Source organism: Tupaia chinensis, unplaced genomic scaffold, assembly GCF_000334495.1.
Source record: "Tupaia chinensis unplaced genomic scaffold, TupChi_1.0 Scaffold149011_1, whole genome shotgun sequence".
In the NCBI taxonomy this organism is placed as follows: Eukaryota; Metazoa; Chordata; class Mammalia; order Scandentia; family Tupaiidae; genus Tupaia; species Tupaia belangeri.
In genome coordinates this window covers 1,120,790-1,129,874 of record NW_006208857.1, presented here as the reverse complement: position 1 = coordinate 1,129,874, position 9,085 = coordinate 1,120,790, and the positions used below count along the sequence as shown (strand labels likewise).

The window sequence follows — 9,085 nt, the reverse complement described above, 5'->3', positions numbered from 1 at the left end:
GGTGACACCTTTGTGAGGAAGGCAGGATGCGTTCCAAAGAAGGGGGCCCAAATGGAGCCGAGTCCGTTACCACGAAGGCAGGGGCTGTGGCAGCAACACATTCCCTCCCTGTCCTAGAGCCCAGGAGCTCGGCACCAGGGTGTTGGCAGCGTCCCGCTTCCTCCCGAGGCTCTAGGGGATCCTTCCTGGCCTCTTCCAGCTCCTGGTAGCTCCGGGTGTTCCTGGGCTTGTGGCAACAGAAGTCCAGTCTCTGCCCCTGAGTCCTCCTCGCCTTTGTCATTTTTTAAAAAAAGATTTTTTTTAATTTTTATTTATTTATTTATTTATCCACTCATTTATTTATTTTTAATTTGACCAGAGAGAGAGAGGTGAGAATATAAGCCACCAGGTCCGGGACTCAAACCATGGTCAGCCATGTGGGAGTGTCCAGCACCTTAACCACTACGCCACCTGCTGGTCTCCACCTTTCTCTTCTAAAGACACCAGTCATTAGATTTAGAGACGCCCTAGTCTGGGAAGATCTTATCTTGCGATCCTTAACTTAGAATCCTCGCACACCTGCAGAGATCTCATTTTTGAATAAGGTCACAGTGACAATTAGTGGGATAGGACTCAGAGAGACCTTTCTGTGTGGGGGTGGGGTGTAGAAGGAAGGCCATTCAGCTATTAAACCGGAAGTAGCCAAAGAAAGATGAAGGTTTCAGTTGGGCTTCTTTTTTCTATTTTACTCTTTTTTTTTTTTTTTGAAGAGGCTTTTGCTATAGGGCGTGTGCGCTCGCCAGAAAGAGAGAGAGACAGAGAGACAGAAAGTGAGAAGTCACCCCCACGCCAGGAGGATGGCGACACCAAAGTCCCTTCTCCTCCATTCTCCTCTCGGGATCTTGGGCACGCACGCACAAGCCACCAGGTCCAAGACTCAAACTGCAGTCGACTACATGGGAGTCCAGCGACATAGACATTATGCTAACTGCTGATCCCTCTACTTTTCTCTTTAGTTTCTAATATAGGGCATATATACTTGTCGGATAGAGACAGAGACAGAGAGAGAAAATGAGAAGTCACCCCCACGCCAGGAGGATGGCGACACCAAAGTCCCTTCTCCTCCATTCTCCTTTTGAAATTTTGGGCACGTGCATACACACACCTAACATGAGTTGCAAGTCGCTTGGTTTGGGACTTGAACCCACATCCAGCAATGAGATCCGGCTTCCTCAACCTTCATGCCACCTGGCAGCTCCAGACTTCAGTTGGACTTTTAAGGCTGGGGAAGACCGTGAGCAGAAGGATCAGAAGCTCCGTGGGTGGATTTAGTTTCTTTTTTCTTTTTTTTTGGGGGGGGGAGAGATTTTCACTGTAGGGCGCGTGCGCTCGCCAGACAGACAGAGAGAGACATAGAGACAGAAAGCGAGAAATCACCCCCCAGGGGGGATGGTCACGCCGCAATCCCTTCTCCTCCATTCTCCTCTCGGGATCTTGGGCACGCACACACACGCGCCCGGCATGAGTTTTAAGCCACTGGGTCCGGGACACGAACCGCAGGCGACTACGTGGGAGTCCAGCGACATAGCCATTACGCTAACTGCTGGTTCCCGGTGGATTTAGTTTCAAACAACAGCCAGATACTGAAGCCCAGGGTTAGCGTGAGCAGCTGGTGCAGGCCAGGCTGAGGGCAGTGACTTCAGAGCTGCGGGAGAGTGCGACGCGGATGAGGTTGCATTGAATAGTGGGAACAAGAGAGAGCCACCACGAATTCTTTTGCGTTTATTTCTTCTGGGGCCAGCAGCATAGTGGTTAAGGCACTGACCTCCCATGTACCAACTGTGGTTCAAGTCTCGGATCCAGCGGTGTGAAACATGCCGGGTGCATGTGTGTGTGTGCCCAAAATCCCTAGAGGAGAATGGGGGGGAAGGGATTGCGGCGTGGCCATCCCCCCCTGGGGTGTGGGCTGATTTCTCACTTTCTGTCTCTGTCTCTCTGGCAAGCACACGTGCCCTATAGCGAGAATCTCTCTCCCAAAAAAAGTTTATTTCTTCCATGAGAGGGAGAGCAATGAAGGGAAGAAGACAGAGTGAAAGAGAAAGTCACCCAGCAGGGTCTTCATGTCTGATGCCCAGCATGCACGGGGACACCCAGGACCTTCCCAGTGGGTCAGCTGTCACCACTGCGCCATCTCCTGGCCTGCCACGAATTCCTTAGCAGGGGATGGTGATATGGTGAGATCAGGTGTTCTGTCTTGAATTGGTTTGGGGAGGGGTCACGTAGCAGTGTGGCAGGTGAGCGGGAGGACGGAAAGATTGGTGAGGTTTATGTACTATTTTGGTGTGAAATGCTGACAGTTGATGACCTTTAGGAAATACCGCAAAAGAAAAAATAGAGGAACTAAAAAGGGAGGAGACAGATGAGCCCTAGAGAGACTGTAGTTAAAAGCCTGTATGATTTCAGAAAAATCTAGGTTTGGGATCAGCAGTTAGAGTAATGGCTATGTCGCTGGACTCCCAACCCATGTAGTCCACCGCAGTTCGAGTCCTGGACCCAGTGGTTTAAACTCACGCCGGGGGCCTGTGCATGCGCATGCCCAGGATCCCAAGAGGAGAATGGAGGAGAAGGGATTGCGGCGTGGCCATCTCCCCTGGGGGGTGATTTCTCGCTTTCTGTCTCTCTTTCTCTGTCTGTCTGGCGAGTGCACACACCCTATAGCAAAAACCTCTCCAAAAAATCTAGGTTTAGGGACAAGCAGGTGGCATAGTGTTTAAGGTGCTGGACTCCCATATGACTGACTACAGTTCGAGTCCCGGATCTGGAGGCCTGAACCTCACACCAAGCACATGTGTGCACATGCCCAAAATATCTAGAGGAGAAAGGAGGAGAAGGGATCGCGGTGGGGCCATCCTCCCGGGGGGAAGAGGTGATTTCTCATTTTCTGTCTCTCTGGCACATGCACCCTATGGCAAAAATCTCTCAAAAAAGAAAGAAGGGAGGGAGGGAGGAAGAAAAACCTAGGTTTAGGTCCCATCCTGCCACTTCTTGGATGGATGATCTTGGGTAAGTATGGGCCCTCCCCAGCTTCAATTTCTTCAATGACAGAATCATATCAACAATAACAGGTCTTGCCTGGCAGGGAGGAGTCAAAGAAACCACTCAGGTTACCCCCTCCCCCCTACACGTGCCAGCGCTTAGTAACGCAAGGTCCCAGAGGACAAAGAGGGTGATTGGCCTCCCTTGGCCTCCCCGGTTCTGTTTGAAAGACTGCATTGGCAGTGGTGCCCTGGGAAATGAACTCGGGGAAGGAAACCTGTTTGTTTAGTTGTTGCTTTCTGAGAGGGTGGGGCTGGGCTGGTCCTATTTAATTTGCTACGGAAACGGAGACAGGAAGAGGGCCAAGTAGAGATCTCTTAGAGGCTTGGGAAACTCCGAAGCGCAGGCCTGGAAGTGTCCTGCAGTCCTGCGGGCTGCCCCTTCCTAAGCAACGTGGTGACAGTCCCCGGGAAACCAGGGGAGCTGGCAGGCACGTGGGTCCCCCACCTGCCCTGCCCCTGCTTCGGGCTTGGCCATATCCCTCTCTGCCTGGCAGGGGTCTCCCCACACCTGAACGGCTCACCCAGGGCCAGACTGCCTGGCGACTCCTGAGGGGATGAGGGCACCCGAAGGACAAGACCACAAGCAGGTGTCTGTGTTCTTCGAGCCCCTGCCTGCCAGGACAGTCATGGGGACCTTTTCTGGCAGGCTGCCCTTTTCTTTACCACTCCCACCCTCAGAGCTTCCTTCTCTTCCTTTGGTTCCATGACAACTGCCCTCCCCCTTCACGTTCTCCCTTTCGAACCCCTGGGGGCCACTAAAAATTGTTGGCTTTTTTCCCAAGCTTGTTTCTTCCACAGTGAGAGAGGAAGACAGGCACCCCCACCAGAGTCTTCACCCCACAATCCACCCTAGGCCTCAGCTAGCCTGGATCACAGGCACACGCATACGTGTGTGCACAAGGAGGCCTCGGGACACGAACCCAGGACCTTTCCCATGTGAGTCCAGGTACATTACCTCTGCATCACCATCTGGCCTCACTGCTGGTATCTTACCATGCAAAGTCATTAGCCCAGCAGTCTCATGCCCAGCCAGTAGAGGAAAGGTCACTTTGACCTATAACCAAGCTGTGCGCAGAGGGCCTTAGCGAAACTACAAAGTCTGAAACGGGTCAGCAGATGGTGTGGTGGTCAAGGCGCTAAATCCCATGTGCCAACTAGGCAGTTTGAGTCCTGGACCCAGCAGCTTGCCAAACGTGCCAGGCACATGTGCATGCATAACCAAAATACCAAGAGAAAACCGAAGATGTGGTTGCAGCATGGCAATCTCCCCAGGGGGATTTCTCACTTCCCTTTCTCTCTCGTGTCTTTCTGTCTCTCTCCAGCAAGCACTATGGCAAAAATCTAAAACAAAACAAATCTTTCTAAAAAGTTGGGGCCAGTAGGTGGCGTAGTGGTTAAGGCGCTGGACTCCCACATGTCTGGCTGCGGTTTGAGTCCCAGACCTGGCAGTGTGAACCTCACTCCAGGTGCATGTGTGTGCATGCCCAAAATCCCAAGAGGGGAATGGAGCAAAAGGGATTGTGGGGAATGGGGGATGATTTCTCACTTTCTCTGTCTCTCTGGGAAGCACACATACCTTATAGCAAAAATCTCTCTCTAAAAAAAAAAAACAAAGGCCTGGAACTTTGACATTAGTTTTCCTGCTGTTATCTCACACCAAATATTTGGGGAGTCCTCCTGTTTAATCAGCCTTTATAAATGAGGACAGTCAAATTTCTGTGGATTCCCTTCCTAGAGAATCCCTAGAGGTCAGGCTTTTCCCCCTCCCCCTCACTCTGAGGAGATTTATACCCAGCACATGTAGCAATGTTGGCTTATGATTGTGGAAAAAATGAGCTTCCCAAGGGAGGAGAGATTGATTCTTGGGGCCGGGAAGCAGAGAAGGACCCAGTGGAGGGCTCAGAAAGATCTGTCAGTAGTGGAGGCCAAGAAGTTGAAGCAGAGGAGAGTGAAGACAGTTGGGGACCCTGCCCCACATGTCACTCTGCTGACGACCCTGCCATGCCTGTCACTCCCAGGCCCGAGTGGCTGCAGAGCAGGGAAAGGAGAGCTAGACAGCTTCTCCCACCCCTGCTCCTCTGTCTCCAGCACGTCTCCTGTGCTGACGCAGCTGTCCCCAGTGTTCCTGGAGACACACTAGGGCAGTCCAGGTGCTTGAAGGTGGCCGACTCACGTCCCTCGAGCTGGGGAAATACTGAAATATTGAACTAGTGTGGCACGGGCGTCCTCAATCAGAATGGAGCCCTGCTCAGGGCAGGGGGCACAGAGGCCCTCTGGTTGCAAGATCATGGAGTCGGGTGGGAGGCTCGAGTGGCAGACATTGCCCGACCGTGTGGCAGTACCTCAGTGTTTAGCAGCAACGTGGCCAGACCAGCGAGCACTGATGGCAGCCTGGCCAGGCCGGCGCCGCCCCTGCTGAGCCTCCTTGGGCTCTGCTGCCTGCCCCACCTCCCCAGCCACTGTCCTTAAGCAGCTCCTTGCCCTTCTGGCCACCCTCGTGCAGGACACAAAGGGCACAGCCCAGTCCCAGCTCTCTTCTACCCCTGGGCCCTGGAGCAAGATTCGCCCTCCAGGTCAGTGTTCTCATCTGTAAAGCGGGCTGACGGCCGTGCCTTCCATGCTGTGGGCGCAGTGCCTATCAAGTTGCATGCACGCGGAGGTGCTCTGCAAACCTTCTCCAATGTCTGGAGTTTATTCTGATGGCGCCCTACAAACACACTGAGGGAGGAAGACAACAACAGGCATGTCCTCCTCCTCTAGGGACTGTCTGCTTTCATCCCTCTGAAGGACAGCAGAGTCCTCAGCCAAGCACAGTGCCTGGCTCTGCCTCTCCCAGCATCAGGACAGAGGCCCAGGTGGTGGGAGAGGGCTGACCTTGAAGAAGCAGCCTAAGGGGCCAGTACTATTCAGAGGACTTACAACCATCAATCAGGGAGGGCTTCTTGAAGGAGGGGGCAGACCTGAAACAGGGTTTGTCAAGAGGGCATGAGCAGCAGGAAGAACTGTATGGGTATGAAAGGGGATATTCTATTCACCGCCCCCACCCCTAGCTCTAGAGTTTGGTGCCACCTGTGCTGGTACCCCCCCCCCCCCCTTCCCCTGGCCGGGTCCCCCCCCCCCCTGTTTTCCGACTGTAAGGAGTACCTCTCAGGCAGTCACATAACCTTAAAGCCTCCATTTCTCAGTAGTAATGTAAGGGTGAAAATATCTGCCCTGTGGACCAGCAGGTGGCATGGGGGTTAAGGTGGCTAGATCCCACATGGGTTCGAGTCTCAGACCCGGCGGTTTAAAAATCACACCAGGCACAAGCGGATGCTTGCCCAAAATCCAAGAGGAGATTGGAGGAGAAGGAATTGTGTCATTCCCCTGGGGGGTGATTTCTCACTTTCCCCCCTCTGTCTTTGGTGAGCTTACATGCCTATAGCAAGAACTAAAAAAACAAACACGCACTGCCACGGGGCAGTTGTGAAGCGTAAGATGGTGTCCGTGGAACATCTAGCACGGGGCCTGGCATGCAGCATGTGCCCGGCGGCCAAGCCCTAAAGCAGTGTCCCCACCGCAGGCCACCCTGCAGAAGCTGAAGGCAGAGGAGTACATCCATCAGAAGAGGGAGCTCCTGGCCCTCTATCGGGACCAAGGCCAGGAGTCCCCCAGCACCAGGCCCTCCACGCCTTCCCCGGAGGGCTCTCAGAGCAGCACTGAAGGGAGGTGAGACCAGGAGATCCCCTTGGGTGGCTGCAGGCAGGGAGGGGACAGGAAGAACCCGAAGGCTGAGAAATGGCACCACAAGTTCTGGGGTTCTGGGAAGAGGGAGAGGAAGAAGGGGCTTTTGGGGTGGAGCAGCAGGGTGGAGGGAGGGCGAAGGAACTAGGACTCGAACTCCAGGAGAGGGGCCGGAGGGGGGCGGGTGAAGGTGGGCACCAGAATGTCAGGGCTGCCTGGATCCAGCTGGTCCAGCTCCCCGGAGAGCGGGAGGGTCGCCCCATGGGTAACTCAGCTGTTTAGGGGCACGATAATGTGAGAGCTCGTCATGGGGCATGGGGGACAAACCTCCGGGGAGCCCAGGAACCACTCAGCAGACACCTGACACTGCTCCAGTCTGAGCCCAGCCCGGTGCTGGGTCACATGTGGGGGCATGGCAGTCCCTCTTAGGAGGTTAGGAGCAGGCAAAGCCACAGGGCAGTGTGCAGGTAACAGAAAGACGTGGAGGGGCCTTTTCTGGCTTTGAACTTGACCCTGAAGCATCTGCCGCTGACCATTCCCCCTTAACCCTAGGACACTCGAGATCTCGGCCATCATCCCTCAGCTGGTGGTGACCGAAGACACGGACGAAGATGCTCCCACTGTCCCAGACGACACCTCCGACTCTGGCTACGGCACTCTGATCCCAGGCTCCCCGCTGAGCCGCCTACGCCCCAGAGCCCTTCGGCGGGACCCTCGCCTCAGCTTCTCCACCCTGGACCTCCGAGACGTGCCTTTGCGCCCCCAGCCTCCCGACTCCCAAGCTCCTCAACGCCGCAGCGCACCCGATCTGCCAGAAGGCATCCCGGGAGGAGGCAGCCTTCCCCGGGGAGACCCGCCCACTTGGTCTGAGGAGGAGGACGGGACCCTGGGGGGAGGCAATGTGGTGATGGAGACCCTGCACAGGGCCCGACTGCGGGGGCAGCTCCCTGCCTCCCCCACGCTCGTGGACTCTGCGGGAGAAAGCCCCTGGGAGTCCTCCGGGGAGGACGAAGAAGAGAGGCCCCTCTCTCCGGGGTCCAGCTGCACGCCTATGCCCCGGCCTCTCCGGGCTGAGGACATGCTGAGAGAGATCCGGGAAGAACTGGCCAGCCAAAGGATCCCGGGGGCCCCAGAGCCGAGGGACAGCAGGCCCCCGAGGCTGACCCGGGCCCAGCTGCAGAGAATGCGGGGCCGCCACATCATACAGCTGGACACCCCCCTCTCCACCTCGTAAGTGCCATCCAGGAGGGTGCAGGGGTGCTCCCACCTGCCCTTCAGCCCACGCCCGACCGGGCTCTCTGCCCTGGGCCTTGGTCTCACACTTACGTCCTTTCTTTTCAGGGAGGCCTGAGGGCCTGGAGCATTTCTCCTAGAGGAAATCTGCTGAGGACCTGGAGACTTCTCCCAGAGGAACTCTCTCCCCAGGGTGCTGGTCACCTCCCCACCCCTGACTACCTCAAGGACCACACGCACCACAGGGAGCCTGGCCCTGCTGCCTGCTCTGAGCACTCGGAGATCAAGAAGTGTACATTTCTGGGACCAGCGGATGGCATAGTGGTTACGCTGCTGGACTCCCACATGGTTGACCATGGTTTGAGTCCCGGACTTGGCAGCTTCAAACTCACGCCAGACACGTGTGCGTGTGTGTGCCCAAGCTTTCGAGAGAATGGCGAAAGGATTGAGGCATGGCTATCCTCCCCGAGGGGTGACTTCTCACTTTGTCTCTCTGGAGAAGGCACACACCCTATGACAACAATCTCCTTAAAAAAGAAAGAAAAGAATTGTACATGTCTGTAGATAGACACCCCTGTGCCCTAAAGTTGTGCATAAATATAACTGCCGGGTGGGGCTCCCATGAGGGTGGGAGGACAGAGACCCTGGGAGGGAGCTCCACTACTCCCGTGTCGGCTGTGCTGATGGTGCTGGGCTAGCTGGCCCCGTCCCTGGCTAAGGGTCCCACACGGACTGACCACTCCCTCCAAGAGCAGATCTTTAATTTCCGAGTTGTAGCTATTTACAGAAGTCCACCGCAGGCTGGGAGCCCCGCCCTGCGGGACGGTTCAGCTTACTCAGTGCCTGCCCAGGTAGGGGCAGCGTGCCAGGTTCCTGTTAGTGTAACATAATTGATACAAAGAATGCTTATCTATAGGAAACACGGCTCGGGAGGGCCAACCCGCCCGAGTGGCCTTGCTGGGCCCTCACACCCCCAAGGTGCAGAGGCCTAGTGTCCCTTACCCCCGCGACCACCCATTCAGGCTGCTGGCACACCCAGCCTCTCCCAGGCG

The 9,085-nt window shown here is 55.6% G+C and overlaps 1 protein-coding gene across 1 annotated transcript in view; it reads left to right on the top strand.

Moving 5' to 3' along the window:
• PLEKHG6 (pleckstrin homology and RhoGEF domain containing G6) overlaps positions 1 to 8,394 on the top strand; it is a 22,115-nt gene extending 13,721 nt beyond the window's left edge. Inside the window, exons 14-16 of the mRNA XM_006170831.3 lie at positions 6,640 to 6,785; positions 7,353 to 8,030; positions 8,142 to 8,394. Coding sequence (XP_006170893.1) covers positions 6,640 to 6,785; positions 7,353 to 8,030; positions 8,142 to 8,151 — 834 coding nt within the window. The 3' untranslated portion in view covers positions 8,152 to 8,394. The remainder of the gene's footprint in view (positions 1 to 6,639; positions 6,786 to 7,352; positions 8,031 to 8,141) is intronic.
• The last annotated feature ends 691 nt before the right edge of the window (positions 8,395 to 9,085 follow it).